This window comes from Canis lupus, chromosome 26 (assembly GCF_048164855.1).
Source record: "Canis lupus baileyi chromosome 26, mCanLup2.hap1, whole genome shotgun sequence".
NCBI lineage: Eukaryota > Metazoa > Chordata > Mammalia > Carnivora > Canidae > Canis > Canis lupus.
In genome coordinates this window covers 8,596,278-8,613,383 of record NC_132863.1, presented here as the reverse complement: position 1 = coordinate 8,613,383, position 17,106 = coordinate 8,596,278, and the positions used below count along the sequence as shown (strand labels likewise).

General features: G+C 41.9%; 1 protein-coding gene across 29 annotated transcripts in view; it reads right to left on the bottom strand.

Moving 5' to 3' along the window:
• Positions 1-17,106, bottom strand: part of KIF16B (kinesin family member 16B) — a 315,045-nt gene that overhangs the window by 121,119 nt on the left and 176,820 nt on the right. For 28 of the 29 annotated variants that reach the window (XR_012018188.1, XR_012018181.1, XR_012018183.1 and 25 more), the window contains one exon: positions 16,655-16,743. Coding sequence is in view for 16 of the 29 variants with exons in the window: in XM_072799997.1 (XP_072656098.1) it covers positions 16,655-16,743 (89 nt within the window). In the remaining 13 variants the exon portion in view is untranslated. Of the gene's footprint in view, positions 1-1,289; positions 1,375-16,654; positions 16,744-17,106 lie in introns of those variants that run through there. The other variant, XM_072800009.1, reaches the window with a different exon arrangement.

Below are 17,106 nucleotides of genomic sequence, written 5' to 3'. Positions count from 1 at the left end.
TCACCTCTTCACCTGAACCATGGTAACTTTTACCCCAGAAACAGCCTTCCAGAAGTTAACAATGATTCATTATTTAAAGAGGTATACCTCACCTTGTTGAACAAACCAGAATAGTGTATCACAGGTAATTTTCCTGCCACTTCATTCAGCCACGCATGCCACATATCCAATCAACCTGTATCAACATCTACTATGTGCAAGAACAACAGAGAATAGGTCAAGTGCCTGTGCCTCTTAGGAGTGGATTATAAGGGAAATAAAATATGCATGCATATCAATCACATAGAACCCGAGAAAGTTCCATTTTTAACAGGAGATGGGGTGGAGGGAGAGCATTTATAGCTGCAGGGATGAGAGGATACCTCGCAGAGGAACTGCTGTTGAGCTGGGCCTTGACAGATGGACAGAATAACTATGGGCATAGTGTGGTGAGTGGGGGGAAAAAAAAAACAAAAACTAATGTTAGCAAAACAGGAGCAGGAAGACAAAGAGATAAGCAAAGGAAGCAATAATGAACATACCTGGCTCTTGCTCAGCACAAATAAAGGGAAGTGGTGAGAAATAAAACCCAAAAGGTAGATGCTGGGCAGAATGTCAAAGGTTGACATTCTTGGGAGCATCTTTGTGGGCAACCTCTCCTCCCACCAATCTGTGCAGTCCTCTACCCAAGGCAAGGAGTACAAAGTACAGGAATTCATTTGTTTAATATGGTATCCATGGCCCAGGCACTGCCCTAGGCAATGTGGATTCAGCAAAAGGAACCAAGTCCCTGCTATTATAAACCCTTCATTCTGGTGAGGAGGACAGCTAACTAACAATGAGTATGTTATGTGATAAGTGCTATGAAAATAATGAAGCCAGAAGAGAGGGTGGAGAGAGAAGGGGACATTTAAGACAGAGCTAAATGGAGGGAGTAATCATAAGGATGCATCTGTTGCCAACATGAGGGAGAAGCCAGACCAACGACCAGGAGACGTGTGTGCCATGCTGGGAGTACAGAAAGACCAGCATGGAGAAAGTAGATTGAATTAGGAGATGGTGATGGTATGATAGCAATTGTGGCCCAAGAGGAAGCCAGGGCCCAAACCACTCAAGGCCCTACAAGTCACAAAGGGTAGATAGGGCCCTGCCCACCAGGGCTCCTTAAGAACAAAGACTCACTAATTGACTGTGTAGGGCCTTCTGTAAGGCACATAGTAGGTGTTCAACCAATGACTGCTATAAATAGTGCTTAGAAGTCAGTAACTAGAGGCTCAGAGCCAGACCCCAATTACACAGTCACAGAATACCTGGGTGAGGAAGAGATGTTGTCAGCCAATGTGGAGTTCACTTTGCCTTAAGAAAGAACAACTTTTGGTGCTTTTCACCCTTCTCAAGATGAAAGTTAATTAACTGCAGCAAATCTAGAAAATACAAGTAAGTAAAACACTTACCAATCCAATATAATCACCATGATTGTTCCATCCTGGTATACAGCCTTTAGCCTTCCCAGAGATACACATATACACAGAGATGAGAGCCAACAACACAGCTTATTTTGTAACCTTTTCCTCCTAATGAATATTTTTGACAAATCCCCAGATCATTAACTATTATTGTCTAACATAGCTTAACATCATGCAATTCTATAATACAAATGTGCCATGATTAATGTAAGTGATCACATTTTAGAAAGGTATATGGTAGCTGGTGTATAAAACAGTTTGGTGGAATCTAAACTGGGCAGCCCAAGAAGTTAGTTTAAGAAAAGCTGTGCCCATTTGTGAGCAGACAGAAAAGGGAGAGCATACAGGGAAATCTGAAGATGTAAAAAAGACTTAAAATGCACCACAGCTCCTCTCCCTTCATTCAAATGAAGAGCTTTAGTGCTACATATCTGCTTTACATATTTGTACTCCTTTGGTATCACCCACTGAAAGACAAAATGCTAACACACCTAACTAGTAATGCTTGCACTGTGTGCCTCTGTCTCAGGCTGGAGGTGAATGGAGGTCCCAGGGGCACCTGTTGTACCTCCCCTGGCCTGTCACCCACTCCCAGCTCTCCAGTGTCATGCCTTTTATGGTCTAGGCCATCAAACATTCCTTATTTCTCTGATACCTCTCTGCATTCCTCCTCTTGTTGCTTTGATGTAAGCAGCAGCCACCATCAAATAGAGAGTTTAAAAGGGCGTGGATTTAGCAGACAAAAGAAAAAAAAAAGTGGCAAAGATTTATATAACTGGATTATTTGTAATGTAATCAACAATTTATGTTTGTGTTAGGTGGAGAGAAATAGTTCCAAAAGTCCTTTATGATTAAGCAAGAATTATGTTCAATATCTAAACAGAATGAAGACTTGTCATCAATGGCATGGGGAAAAGTTCACAATAAAATGTTATTAGCACCACGCTCTAACCAACTGAGCTAACCAGCCAACTACTCACAATAAAATGTTAAATGAAAAAGAAGAACACAGAACTGTATATCTAGTATGATCTCAATTTTGTTTTTCTGGGTTTTTTTTGTTTTGTTTTTAAGTAGTCTCCATGCCCAGCATGGAGCCTAACGTGGGGCTTGAACTCACGACCTTGAGATTAAGACTTGAGCTGAAATAAAGAGTTGGACACTTAACCAACTGAGTCCCTCAAGTGCCCCCAATTTAAATAATCCTTATAATGCATAATTACAATATCTAATGTACAATTAAACAGTTACATACAGTAAATTTAAGTAAACACTACAAATGTAAATCAATCATTATTTTTTGGTGGGAGGATTGTGAATGCTTGTGATTACTTTAATTCATTTCTGAATGTTTTACTTTTTTGTAATAAGCATTTCAATTTATAATGAGACAAACTACTTGTTTCAAAATTTTTTCTTAATCTACTGTGATTATAGCAACCATTTTACTTCCTTTATGCTTCTATGAGTCTCTGGTTAATTTCCATTTTATCCAACAACAATGATGATTAACCTGAGTAAATCATCAGATATGGGGGTTGTGACTAGGAACTAAGCATTGAATGTCACTGATGGGGGCACAGCTTCTCAAAGTTAGAATTATGGTCTGTGACAGAAGCAGCAGATGGAACTGCTTCATCAGGGCACAATTCACTCACACACTCAATCAACAATTATTTCTCAAATACCTACTGAGGAAAAGAAAATCAGACCCTTTCATTTACCATTAAATATATAGACCAAGAAACACAATTATCAACTACCAAGGGCTACAAAGGAAAGACAGAAAAAAAAAAAAAAAAAAAAAAAGAAAGACAGGATTCTCTGAGCAAATGGCCAAGGAGATGAAATCTGGATGGAGATTGGTATGGCCTCTATGAAGAAGCAACATTTAAGCTGGGATCTTAGAGACTATGTAGCATTTGGCCATATGAGGAGCTGGTGGACAAATGGACGAGTGTTCTAAGAGAAGGAAACAGCACAAGCAAAGACCCAGGAGCAAGAACAGATATGCCCAAATGGAACCCTTGACTGAACCAGCAATGAGCTCTCATCAAATGAGTTAACAAATTACAGAGAGCTCATGGTGTATATTCAAGCCAATACAATATGTTACGTCAAAGGCAAACCATGCTGCCATAGGCACTAAGGGGAAATTTGCTATCTTCCATCCTTGTCCTAACTACCATTCATCATTTCACTAGGAAAAGCCTCATTTCCTCAGGTGACGTTTACAATGCTGCTTTCGACTGTGCAATTATGAAATGAAGGAAACAGAAATGCAGCCCACTACTAGGACAATGCAAATCTAAAGTAACTGAATAAAGACAGATTGATCTTTGAATTCTACAGCTCATCTTTCTGCCTGCTTTGAAAACAAAACACAAGAAGCTCATAGCTTGAAGTGGCTCACAGTGGAATACTATTCAAAGACAAAAAAGAAAGAAAAAAAATCAGTAATTAACACTAATCTCCATTAATGGAAGAAGAAGCCCACTTCTTTCAGTTGCTTTTATCACATGTTCCCCCACAACTGTATGTTAACAAGATATTTAACGCACTCTACAGTAACTGTAAAGTTAGTAAATGGTCCATATAAAAGCTAGACAAAGAAGACCAAAAACTGGAGAAGAAATCAGCCTTGCAGCAAAGCAAACTTCTGAAAAATGGCAAGGCCCGATAAAATAAACCAGCAGAGACAAACACAGTAAATAACCATCAACGAAAACCCAGGCTAACTACCAAATCACCAGCAACATAAATATTGCCAACTACATATATAAAACTTCCACGTGCAAGGTCAGCAAGGGAAAAAAAAAAGATTAAAGAACTGACAAAGTACCGGGAAGTCAAGAGAAGAGAGAAAGGCCGAGCTAGCAGGGCACTGTATTCATAGGCAATGTGACCTTTTCTCCCAGGAGGTGCCCTGGAGACCATGGCTTCACCTGAAGGTGCAAACCCCAACAAGAGTATCTCCAGCAATGACCAGATACTGGTTTTGAAGCCCCTTGTACATTGGTATGAATCAAGTGAGGGGAAATGAATTCACTTCATTCACACTTATTAGATGTCTGTCACATTCCAGGTGCTATGCTGGGCACTGAGTGAACAACAAATTAGATTCTGTGTCCAATTTCTGGAAGCTTACAGTCATCGACAGGGAGGTGAAGGCTCAACACAACAGAGGACCTGATCCTGTGACTGAAGTCTCCTTACTTTCTTCCTAATGTGATGTATCTCTCCTTCCCATTGGAGGCAGGAAATGGGGAAGGAGAACCTAAGGAAGAAACATGGAAGGGGTAGGAGGACAGGAAGGAAAATGAAACTACAGTTGACCCTTGACAAGGCAGGGGTTGGGGCACCAACCCTTCACTTAGCTGAAATGTATAACTTTTTCACTCCCCCAAATCTTAACAGCCTCCCGGCTGACCCGAAGCCTTACTGACAACCTAGTCAATTAACATTTATTTTGAACGTTCTATGTATCATAAATGGTATTCTTAAAATAAACAAGCTAGAGAAAATATTAAAAACATCTTAAGGAAGAAGAAATACATTCACAGTAGTGGATTGTATTTATTGAAAAAAATCTACATATAAATGGATGTGTGTAGTTCAAAAAACAACTCATGTTTTTCAAGGACCAACTGTACTTTCTTTCTACACAATTGTTGTCAGACAGTGAGAAGTCCTCACTGCCATCTTGGTGCCTCTGGTTTTTTGATCCAAAAACCCATTCACAATCTAGTTCCTTCCAGCTTCACATTCTGTGAAGCCATCCCTACTCTTCACTTGAAAGGACCAAGAAGGCTGGCGCTAAGTGCACACAGCATTCTAGCAGAGCATGTAGCTCAGCAAAGGAAAAGCCAGGTCCTTAATGAATCTTTGGTGATGATCAGGACACCCAGGACATGCTTCCAGAGTGGGCCACTGTTAGCAAGACTCTCCAGAATCCAGCTCCTGTGAATACAGCTGAGAGCTACATCCAGGAGGGGGTGTTCATGTTGGTAGAGTCTACACTTCAAGAGGATTCCATTTCCAGTTTGCATGTTATTGGAAACTCTCACAGTCTTGGTGAAAAGTGGTGGTGATATGTGCAACCATTCTATAGAACAATTTGTAAAACTATTTTTATTTCTGGACTAGTAATTCTATCTCTCCTTTTTCCCCCTGGGGAAGTAACCATGGATAAATACAAAGATTTAGCTACAAATATGTTCAAATTGCTTGTGATAGCTTAAATCTAGACAACCAAACGCCTACCAATAGCAGATAAGTAAGGTACAGAATAAACACAGTATGCCATATCACATGGACATTAAAATAATGCAGGAAAATGTTTATGAAAGGAAAAGGTAATTAAGTGCAAAAACTCTTATAAGTCCCGTATGAACCCATTATGGTAATCGAACACATAAAAATAATATGCAATAATACAAGTGTGTGTATGTGTGTGTGTGTATGTATAAACGAGTATACATATATATGTACACACATACTAAGAAAGAGAGAGGATGGCTACATAGTAGAACAAACAGGTATAGACTAGAATATACAGGGACGTGCTGACAGTGTGTAGTAAGTTCTTTTTTGCTTGTTTGTAATTTCTAATTTTTCCAAACTGAATATATTAAAATAAAAAGTTAAGTTAAAATAGCCCTCATCCATCTTCATCTCTTGATTGTTGATAACTTCAGACCATCCTCATTTAGGAGCCCTTTGTAGCTACTGAGGTCTGTGGTGGCCTTGATGCCAGCCAAATCCCAGCTCAGAATGCCACACTCCATGAAGCTCCTTGGATGGCTCACCAAATACGTGTCTGATTTTTGACTTTGATATTTTTTTGGTCCAGATGGATTTGAAACCCAGGTGTTTCTTTTTAGAATTTAATTATTCAAATACATACATTTAAATCAATCCACTACTGGTTAGTGCTTAGAGGATGCTAACGCACAAGTGAAAATTTCTTCCTTTATTTTCAAGACTGAAATGAATTTGGAAAGTATATAATTTTGCTTAGGGCACTTTCAAGAAGCTGTGAAAGCTCCACATCCTGCCAAATTAGCTGTCTGTTTGCAGTCTCAGAGCAAGAGAGAGGATGCCTAAGCAGTGGGCTTGGTTTCTTCATAAAGACTGTGCCGGTTGAGAAGGAATGTTTCCCCTACAGCGAAATTATTTCCTGGCAAAGACCCTGGCTGGGCACTACTCCAAAGTGGAACTAACTCTCCAAGGAAGTCACCGGGCTGCTTTGCTTCATCCAAAAATTTTCTGGCACCACGTACCACGCATGTGTATATACAAATCCTGGTTTCCAGGGAGCTTGAGACGTAGGCCAGCAGTAAGTTCCAAAACTCTGTTAGAAATGATACAACCAACTTTGTGTGCCCACTCTGACTGATAAAATGTTCTTGGGTAGCAAGGGCTTCACTTGCAAACCTCCAAATCTTACTATGATTTAGAGCATGGTGATTTTTAGATAGGGGCTATGTAGAGAATCAGTACATTACCTGTTGAACAAAGAAAACAGAACCAGTTGCTTCAAAGATAAGTTGGTTCTTACTGCATACAATAATTTGCAAGCTAGACACACTTCTTTCAAAGAGCTTTGCTTTAGGAGGAACTGAGTTCTAAGCAGTAATTGTTAGTCTACTGCATAAAAATAAAAACAAAAAGTCAGGTCTATATAATACCAAAGAAACCAAGAGATATGTTCACTTTTAACAGTTAAGAAAAATCAAAAAAAAGTATACCTGTCCGTGTGAAAAATGCAAAAAGACAGGGACCAGTTAAAAAGTGGAGATGCTAAAAAGTGTACAGGACCCATTTGAAGCACGAGGCACTTAAAGACCTGTTGACAAATTGAACACCAATAAAAATAAATTTATTTAAAAAAAAAAGACCTGTGAGCAGACATATCCTTTGCACTGGGAGCACGTCTGCTGGCCAAATGTACAGCTCAATGAACATCCGTTAAGTGTTCACTATGCAGGAGCTTTCCTGCCCACAAGAAGCCTATTGGGAAAGCAGACAAACATCAGTTAAATGAATTTGGAAAAGGCTATGATCAAAGTACACACAAAATGCCTGTAAGAGAATAAAGAGAAAGGATTTGGCTCAAATCAGAGATGCACAGACTGCTTCTTGAGAAGACAATTCTGATACCCAGGCTTAAAAGACAAAGAGGATTGACCGAGGGAAGGAGAGGGAAGGTTTTATTAACGGTTTCATGGATAGGTTTTATAGATAGGCTTGACCTGGAGAGAGCTGTGAAAGATCTGTCCACCTAAACCAAAACATAAAGTTCAAGGGGGAAAGTGACAGTAGACAATGTTGGAGAACAAAATCATGGATGATTTTGTTAGAGCTTAGAAGTCATCACACAGGCACCAAGAGGCCAAGAAGAAGAGATTAAGAGATATCTTAGAGAAAGCAGTCACCACAAAGGGCTAAGGAGGGGTGACTTAAGGTTGGGACAGGTTTCCAGGGGCAGGTCACTCACTGAGTCTGCCGTCCTGTGCCACTGAATAAAGGAAGTGAGGAAACATCGTGAGGGCCATGACAGTCACCCTGATGACTCTCAAACATTTACCACTCCTCAGGTATTGACCACCTTGGCCATTTATTCTATTACTTTTTAAACCAAGGTATACTTGACATACAACAAATTAGTTTCAGGTGAACATGTGATCCTATATTTGTAGACACTATGGATTGATCACCATAATAAGTCTAGTCACCATCTATCACCATAGATAGTTACAAAAAATTTTCTTCTTGTGATGAGACCTTTTAAGATTTACTCTTAGAAACTTTCAAATATGCCATACAATAATATTAATTATAGTCACCATGCTATATAAATTACTACATATTACATTACTTATTTATTTTAGAACTACCTTTTGGCTACCTTCACTCACTTTGCCCTCTGTAACCTCTGGCAACCACCAATCTGTTCTCTGTATCTATGAGTTGGTTGTTTTATTTTAGTTGATTCATTTCTTTAGATTCTATATGTAAGTGAAATCATAGGTATTTGTCTTTCTCTTTCTGACTGATTTCACTTAGCATAAAGCCCTCAAGGTCAATCCATGTTGTCTTGTCACAAAGGCAGGATTTCCTGCTTTTCTTATGGCCGAGTAGTATTTCTGGAGAGATGATGAGGCAAATATGAGATGGGGACAGCAAACTGCACTAATCACTGGGCTTGGCACCCACTGATTGGAAAATTTGTGAATAGGACTCCCTGCAATGAGATGCAGCACACTGGGGAGTGGGGTCTGGGCTGAACCGCACAGCATTCTCTGATGACACCTAAGTAATCCTACTTTGGCACATGCAAAGACAATGTTCCTGGTGTCCTGATTTCTGACAGGCTTTACAAAGGTTTTCTCTGTGCAATGAATCAAGCTCCAAGGTGACTGAGCCCCTGTCTGTCTTACCAGACCCCAATACAGAGCTGGACAAATGATGGGCCCCCAAACAATAGTTAAATGGATGAGGAAAAAGTGGTAGGACTTGTGAATATCTATTTTATTCAACAGAGGAAACTTCCTTCATCCTGGGGTTTTGACAGGCCATATAGACTCTAGTATTGCCCGGAAGGTGAAGAGCAGCTGACAGAGTACTCAAATGCACAGTCACTTCTAGAAGAGTTCAAGGCCTGGGGCCCAATAATTCATAGTTGTGCTCATTATTCTCCCTGCCTCTTGACAACCTGCTCTTCCTTCTCCTGCATTTGTACTTCCTCTGGGTAGCACGTAACGCCCAAATAATTACCTCAGCTGGAAAATGGAAGGCAAGATCTTTACTTCTCACATCCAGTTTATCATCTAGGCTTCATGACCTCCTACCCCAAATGGCTCTGGAGCCTATTCCTTCCTCTAGGTTTCTTTGACCACTGTCTCAGTTCAAGCCCTCACCTCCGCATCCTTCCCACAGCTTCCCTGGTGCCCCTGTTACTCAGCTGCCAGAGTGATCTCTCTCAGTTCAAATATGATCACATGTCTCCTTGGCTAGAAAATCTTCTTGGATTCCTACCATCAATTAGGTTTTGAGAGGCATGCCTGGGTGGTTCAGCAGTTGAGCGTCTGCCTTCAGCTCAGGTTGTGATCCTGGAGTCCTAGGATCAAGTTCTGCATCAGGCTCCCTGCATTGGGGCCTGCTTCTCCCTCTGCCTCTCTCTCTCTCTCTCTCTCTCTCTGTGTGTGTGTGTGTGTGTGTGTCTCATGAATAAATAAATAAAATCTTTGAAAAAAATAGGTTTTGAGATAACCAATCTCAATGAGCTGATTAAACTCAATTTGGCAGTGCTTGAGAGAGGTCCTCAGGAAATCAATCCACATTAGATTTATATTCATCATTTATTTACTATACTTATTGGGGGAAATGAATTTTGAGATCTCCTTTCTGTGTTTCCAGATATAATTTTCCAGATTGGACATTCTTGAGAAAATGGAAGGAAAAAATGGAAAAAAAAAAAACCACAATGAGATACCATCCTTCATACCCATGAGGATGGCTGTTATTTAAACAACAACAACAACAACAACAAAAACAAAAAAAAAGTGTTGGCTAGGATGTGGAGAAATGGGAACCCTTGTGCACTGTTAGTGGGAACGTAAAATGGTATAGCTGCTGTGGAAAACAGGATGGCAGTTTCCCAAAAAAACTAAAAACAGAATTATCACATGATCCAGTAATTCCATTTCTGGGTACGTACCCAAAAGAACTGAAAGCAGGGACTCAGATATTTGTACACCCCATGTTCATATCAGCATTCTTCACAAAAGGCAAGAAGTCGAAGCAAACCCCACTGTCCATCAACACATGAATGGATCAACAAGATGTGGTATATATGTACAATGGAATGTTATCCAGCCTTAAAAAGGAAGGAGGAAGTTCAGACACAGGCTCCAACAGGGATGAACTTTTAAGACATTATGCTAAATGAAATAAGCCAGTCACAATAAGACAAACACCCTATGAGTCTACTTATCTGAGGTACCTAAAGTAGTCTCACATTTCTGAAACAGAAACTAAAATGGTGATTGCCTGGGTTTGGAACAAGGAGGAAATGGGAGTTATTGTTTCATAGGCACAGAGTTTCAGTTTTATAGAATGAAGACTTCTGGAGATTAGCTGCACAATAACGTGAATGCACTTAACACTCCTGAACTGTACCTTAACATGGTTAAGGCAGTAAATTTTATGTGAAGTGCTGGTTATCACAATGTAAAATAAAGGGTGAAGAAATGACTACCAAATGCTTTTAAGTATATAGAAGATAATCCCCTGTCCTTTGGGGACATATATTTGAATCATGGTGATAAATTCTGGACATGCTAAACAGAATTTATAAAAACATTACACCTATACAGATACCACAAATGTGCCTACAGAACCTGACCTGCCATCTCTCTCCTACTTCTAACCCAACCTGCCCAAACCCCACAGTGCATCCCTGCAAGGAACAGCTAGCTGTCTGCTCCTCTACCCTGGCTTTCAGCATGTGCCCAGCCAGGCCTGAACTTCTGGCTCCTCTTAAGATCCCCTTATGCTCAGCAGGACTCCCTCCTCCCAGCACTCCTCTGGTCCGCTCATAAAATTTTCCTCTCCCAGAATCTCTTCTCTCCAGTCTGCCTCTCCTACTTGCAAACAACTCAGGGCCTAGCACACAATCCAGTTTATTTGTGAATCATGTAGGGAATTCTCCAGAAGAACTGAGGGTAGTGATTTGGGATTCCTAAGGGGTGGGTGTCTAGGACTAAATCTTCGGTTAATATTCTTCCCTATTTTGTCCTCCAAGCAAAGGCAGTCCTACAGACTTCCAATAGCCTCATCTTCTCAACTACAGAGAAGAAAGCAGTAGGCCAGGGGCTTCAAACTGATTTTCACTTAGGGCTCCTTATCACCCCCACGAACCCTTATCCCATACTGAGATGGGCTCTGGCTACTTACTCCAGGTTGGCTATGACTAGAGCATTGAGGGCAAACTAAACAAGATGGAAACTGGGGGAAATGTTATGATAGGGACATTTGGGTTGAGGACAAGAAGGTTCCTGTGAATGAGGCTTGGGACTCATTCCACAATGCTGGCTGGAGACAATCTCTATGTCAAGAAAGATTCCTTCTGGAAGTCTCTGGTTTTCATCTCCATGTCAAGAAAGGTTCATTCCTTCTGGAAAACTCTGGTTTTCTAAGTTACCCAACACACTAGAAGGCATGGCTACATGAAGAGGATCCCTTCCTGGACCTCCCAGGGGTGGGCTGTTTATACCAGCACTCTCTGCCCTGACACATACTGCCTGGCCTTTGCTCAGAATGGGTTCACAGGCATGTGCCCACTCTCCTGGGAAGAGAATAGATGCATCTGACATTTAATATGTTCTCCACACAGAAGACTCTCAATAAATACGTGCTGATCTGTGGAAGGATCTCAGTGCTACTTTTCCATCTTGAGAAACTAACATGCTCTTGTGTCTAAGTAGCTTATTATCTGGATTTAAATAAATATTTAGCCAGGGTCCAAGTAGAAAACATATTTCTTTCAATGGCCTTCTAGTTTATCACATGGTACTTAATGTAGGCCAAGAGTATTTACACCTGCAACACCAAAAAAGGTATAAACAACATGGCGATACTTTAATTCTGCTTCATTTTGCCAAGTTGCTGGAGCAGATGCCTTGTGACACCCATAAATCAGAGTAGAACATTTTTCTCCAATTATGTTTTAATTCATGGGCAATCATTCTCTACAGCAGGTGGCACGTTGAGGGGGGATAGATGTCAGGGAGCATGAAGTCAGGCTGCTAAAGTACTGAGTAATTTTAATTTGAATTTTTACAAATGAGTATTGCAGGGGTAGCAGAGACAAAATGTGCCTGTTAACTGAAGCCAGGTGAACAGGATGCATAACGGCAGTATCAAATGCATCTAGAACCATCTCCTCATCCAACTGCGATGCAATATAACACAGATACTGTTTCTCACTTGAATTCTCTACTTGCCTTGGTCTAATTAATTTCATCACGAGACCATCTTCTCATTTTTTGCTTGAGGATCCTGAATATGACCTTGAGATTATTCAAATGACTGCAGTGTCATTTAGGAATTGACCCATGCGACAAAAACACATTCCTTTGCAGAATATGTCATTCTCCACTATTTGCAACATCCATGCCCAGAGAAATTAGTGAAAAACCTTTCTCCAAAGGATCTATGTATCCTACTAAAATTTCACTCTTAATCTGTTCGCTAAACATTGACTAAGCGTGTTATGTGAATAACACTTTAAAATACAGAGATTAATATGACAAGCCTCCAACCTTGAAAAACTTCCAATCAAATAGGAAAGACACTCACACCAGCCAAAATATGGTGCAAATGCTGACCTCCACTCGCCTTCCCAGCCTCCCCGTCTCAGGAATGAACACACTACCTGCCCAGCTATTTACATCTGAAACCCCAGACATGATTCTTGCTTCCACCAGGCTCCATCTCTAGGCCACCATTCAGATCCAAGCCACTCTTACCTTCCACATGGACAAAGGGAACAGCTCTTTAAATGGTTTCTTGCTTCCATGCTTTGTCCCAGTGACACACATCCTCATCCTAATGATAGTAGGAAGTACATCTCCAGGTTGCTCTCCTCCTGAAAGCCCTTTAAGGGTTCCCTAGCCCTCTTAGCGTCAAATTCCTTCCCATAGCCTAAGAGGTCTCATACAACTGGCCCCAGATTACCCACCAGCCTTACCTCCTACCACCCTTCTCCTTGCTGACTATATTCCCTTCTACTCTGATCTCTCACTGCTCCTCGGTGGAAGCCACTGCACTTGTCCTTTGCCTGGCATAATCTCCTCTCCCCACCTTTCTGTGGCTCTAGTGCCTTAAATGTCCCCTCCCCAGGAAGTCCTCCCTGATCACTCCATCGAATACTGCTCAAGACATTTCATTTCCCCTTTCTGCACTTAGTTGTAAATTACCTGTGACTACCTCTCTCCTCTGGCTAGCAGTAAACTCACCCTGATGAGGTTGTCCGTAACTGTGGCCCTAGGCTAGAACTCTGCCCTGCCCTCCACAGGAGGCACACAGAAAAGACAAGTTGATTGAGGAGTGTCCATTACAAAGAAGATCAAAACAGGGATGACAGAAATGGAGGGCTGTACAGTGAGGACACTTACTTTTCACTGGAAGAGGAAAGCTGTGAATAGCTTCCAGAGGAGCAATCTTATGTACTGTGCCTTAGAGGACAAGTATATGCATCTCAAAGCACATGCCAGGCTCTGAAACTAGCAAAGGACAAGTCCGAAAGGCATGTCTAGTCCAAGTAAGTCTGAGAAACGGGAAGAGTCCCTGAAATGGCTGGAGCCCAGAACACGCACAGGGATGTGCTAAGAGGACAGCATGCACAGGGAAGAACCTGAGGGACACAGTAAGGGGTTGGACTTTTATTTTTTTAGGCCATGGAAAGTCACTGAAAAGTTTTAAAGTTGAAAACTTAGTATATTCTAACCTACATTTCACAAATATTGAGAAAAGCTGTTGTAACTTAAAAACCTGCAAACAACCAAAGATGGCACTACTTTTAAGAGGGCTATATACACACCCACCTATGTTTAGAGGAGAAAAAAAGGATTTGGATCCCATCTGTAAATGCAAGGCAGAGGGGGGCTCACAGTTGGTCACTCTGTCTCTCCAAGAGGATGAGCTTTTGGTTTTTCAAAGGCACAGAACAGCCACATTAACTTTCCAAATGGTTTCAAAGTAAAAGGCACTAGGATTGAGGATAATGAAGTGGCTAGCTAGATTCCAAGACTGGAACATGGTCCTGGGCTGGAAGATGGATCAAGGCAAGCACGCTACACGTTCCAGAACAGTTTAGTCAAACAATATTGAACAGATGGGATCATACTACTTAAACTGAATTAACCCTAAAGACCTGCATATGATATTAAACAAAGTAAGTACACGAATGACTCGATCTCAGCCACAAGACAAGGCAGTTGTTGAAACTACTGCAAGGGATCAAACACCTCCAACAAAATGTGCCTTCCAAAGCGTCGATAACCCAGGTACTCAAAGGGCTTTATCAGTACAGCTTATCCTTTTTTTTTTTTTAAAGATTTTATTTATTTATTCATGAGAGACATGCAGAGAGAGAGAGGCAGAGGAAGAAGCAGGCTCCATGCAGGGAGCCTGACGTGGGACTTGATCCTGGGTCTCCAGGATCACGCCCTGGGCCGAAGGCAGCACTAAACTGCTGAGCCACCCAGGCTACCCAGTATACCTTATCCAAGGCAGATTTATCTGATGAGCACAACTCTCCTCAACAGTGAGGTAGTAAGATGGGAGCATTGAGGGGCACCTGGGTGTCTCAGTCAGTTAAGCGGCTGCCTTCAGCTCAGGTCATGATCCCGGGATCCTGGGATTGAACCCCACTTTGGGCTCCCTGCTCAGTGGGAAGCCTGCTTCTCCCTTCTTCCTCTCCCTCTGCCTGCTGCTCTCCCTACTTGTACTCTCTCCATCAAATAAATAAAATTTTTTTTGCTCACTTGTAAAAAAAGAAACATTTCTAAAAGCTATATATATATATATACACATATATATGTGTGTATATATATATAATATGTATATATTATATATATAATATTTTTTAAAAAAATAAAAAAAAAAGATGGGATTGCTGACTAGGACAGACAACGGCTAACAGAACTAACTGTGGCTTGTCCTTGCAGCAGTTCTGGAGCGGGGAGATGCCCAGGAGCCCTAGCCATGATATAGCACTAACTGATTATTGTTTGTTTTTTCCCTTTGGGTTTTTTGTTTGTTTGTTTTGGCTCAAGCAGTGTCAAATCTGGGCTTCAGCCTATCTATAAAATGAGGAATCCAGAAACATGATCAAAGGTCCCTCCCAGTTGTAAACTTCTGTGACAATGAAAAAATTCCTTGTAGGCACACAAACCAGTGAAGGGACCTGAGCCAAGGAGCGATCCCTTCTGGCTCAGTGTCTGTGAGAAGTGCTGAGGTGGGGTGGGGGCTCAGGCATGGAACTGGTCCCAGGTCTGAAGATGCCCTCAGCTGGAGAAAGGGAGGTAGTAACATGGTCACTGCAGGGGCCGGGAATTGGGTAAGTGTCGACTCATACCACAGCTCTAACTATGAGACCGTGGGCCAGCAAAACAGTATAAATTCTCTGCATGTCAAGGAGGGACAGAGTCATCATGAGAATTACAAGACAAAGGATGTAATCTGCTGAGCGCAGTGCCCAACACACAGCCACTCCTCAGTACATGACAGTTCCAGAAGATGTCGGTGTCAGTTTTGTGTCACTTAGTTACGTGTTGGATTTACCTCTGCTGCTTTATGACATTCTCTCTGTAGAAAAGATAAAATTATGGAACCTCACAAAACTGGAAAGGGAGGCTCCTGGGTGGCTCAGTGGTTGAGCATCTGCCTTCAGCTCAGGTCATGATCCTAGGGTCCTGGGATTGAATCCTGCATCAGGATCCCTGCACAGGGCTTCTCTCTCTGCCTATGTCTCTACCTCTCTCTGTGTATCTCATGAATAAATAAATAAAATCTTAAAAACAAAAACAAAACACAAAACTGGAAAGGACCCCAAAGTCCTTTCACCTAGTTCCCTGTTCTTGGGCATTTTCACTGTCACCATTACCATGGCAGCCAAGTTGACTGCACAAGGTCACTCAGCTGTGAAGTCCATCTAAAACACTATCGTTTGTGTCCTCAGGGGTCCCCCCAAGGGTTGGAAGTAGTAAACATCACTTCCTGTATTCCTGGATGCCCAAAGAATCAAAGCTGTCTGTTACTATAACAACTTTATAAAATGAGATGAAAGTGCCTAAGCCGGGGTCACCCACTGAGTCATCAAAGAGCCGATTTTAAAATATTAGACAATTATGAAAATGATAACAAAGCCCATAACAGCCCTCACCAACTCTTCTTATGCCATGTAGAAAAGAAAGCAAAGAAATCCGAATACACAATCTCATTTATGTTGTGATTACAAGGAAGTACAATTATGTACATATAGAGTGAGAGCTGGAAAGAGGCCTGGGAAACGACTGGGGCTGATTTGCTAAGGAGGCGTGACTGCAGAAGCCTTATTTTTACCTACTGACTTTCCAGGGGTTGACACAATAAATACAACAGTGCTGGTCACAGGGAAGGAGGTGCTGCTGTTCACTCACCCAGGGTTATATAACATGACCGCAGACAGGTTCTCACAGGACTTGGAGAGGTCCGTCATGGACAAGCTGAAGGAGGACAGAAGGCCACTCTAAGAGCAGACACAGGGCAGAGCGGTTACCATGGTGGGGGAGAGGACCAGCGCCCCAGGCCCACTGCTTCCATGGCATGAGAAGCAATGAGGCACGCACACCCTGCATAAGCACACCCCCTGACTGGTCTATCTGAGGCCGGCAAGCCAGGGAGAGACTGGCAAGGGACGCCTCTCAGACCCAAGCCTCGGCTAAGCACCGCAGGCCCAGAATGCCCGGACTGGGGCAGCTAGCCCAGAACTGTGCCACCGTGCTGCCTGATGGTGGAGGGAAGGGTCATCCACCACCCCCGGCAAGAGCAGCACCCTGTTCTCAGCAGGACTCACTTACCTCATTGCGTGTACTGATGGGATGAAGGTGAG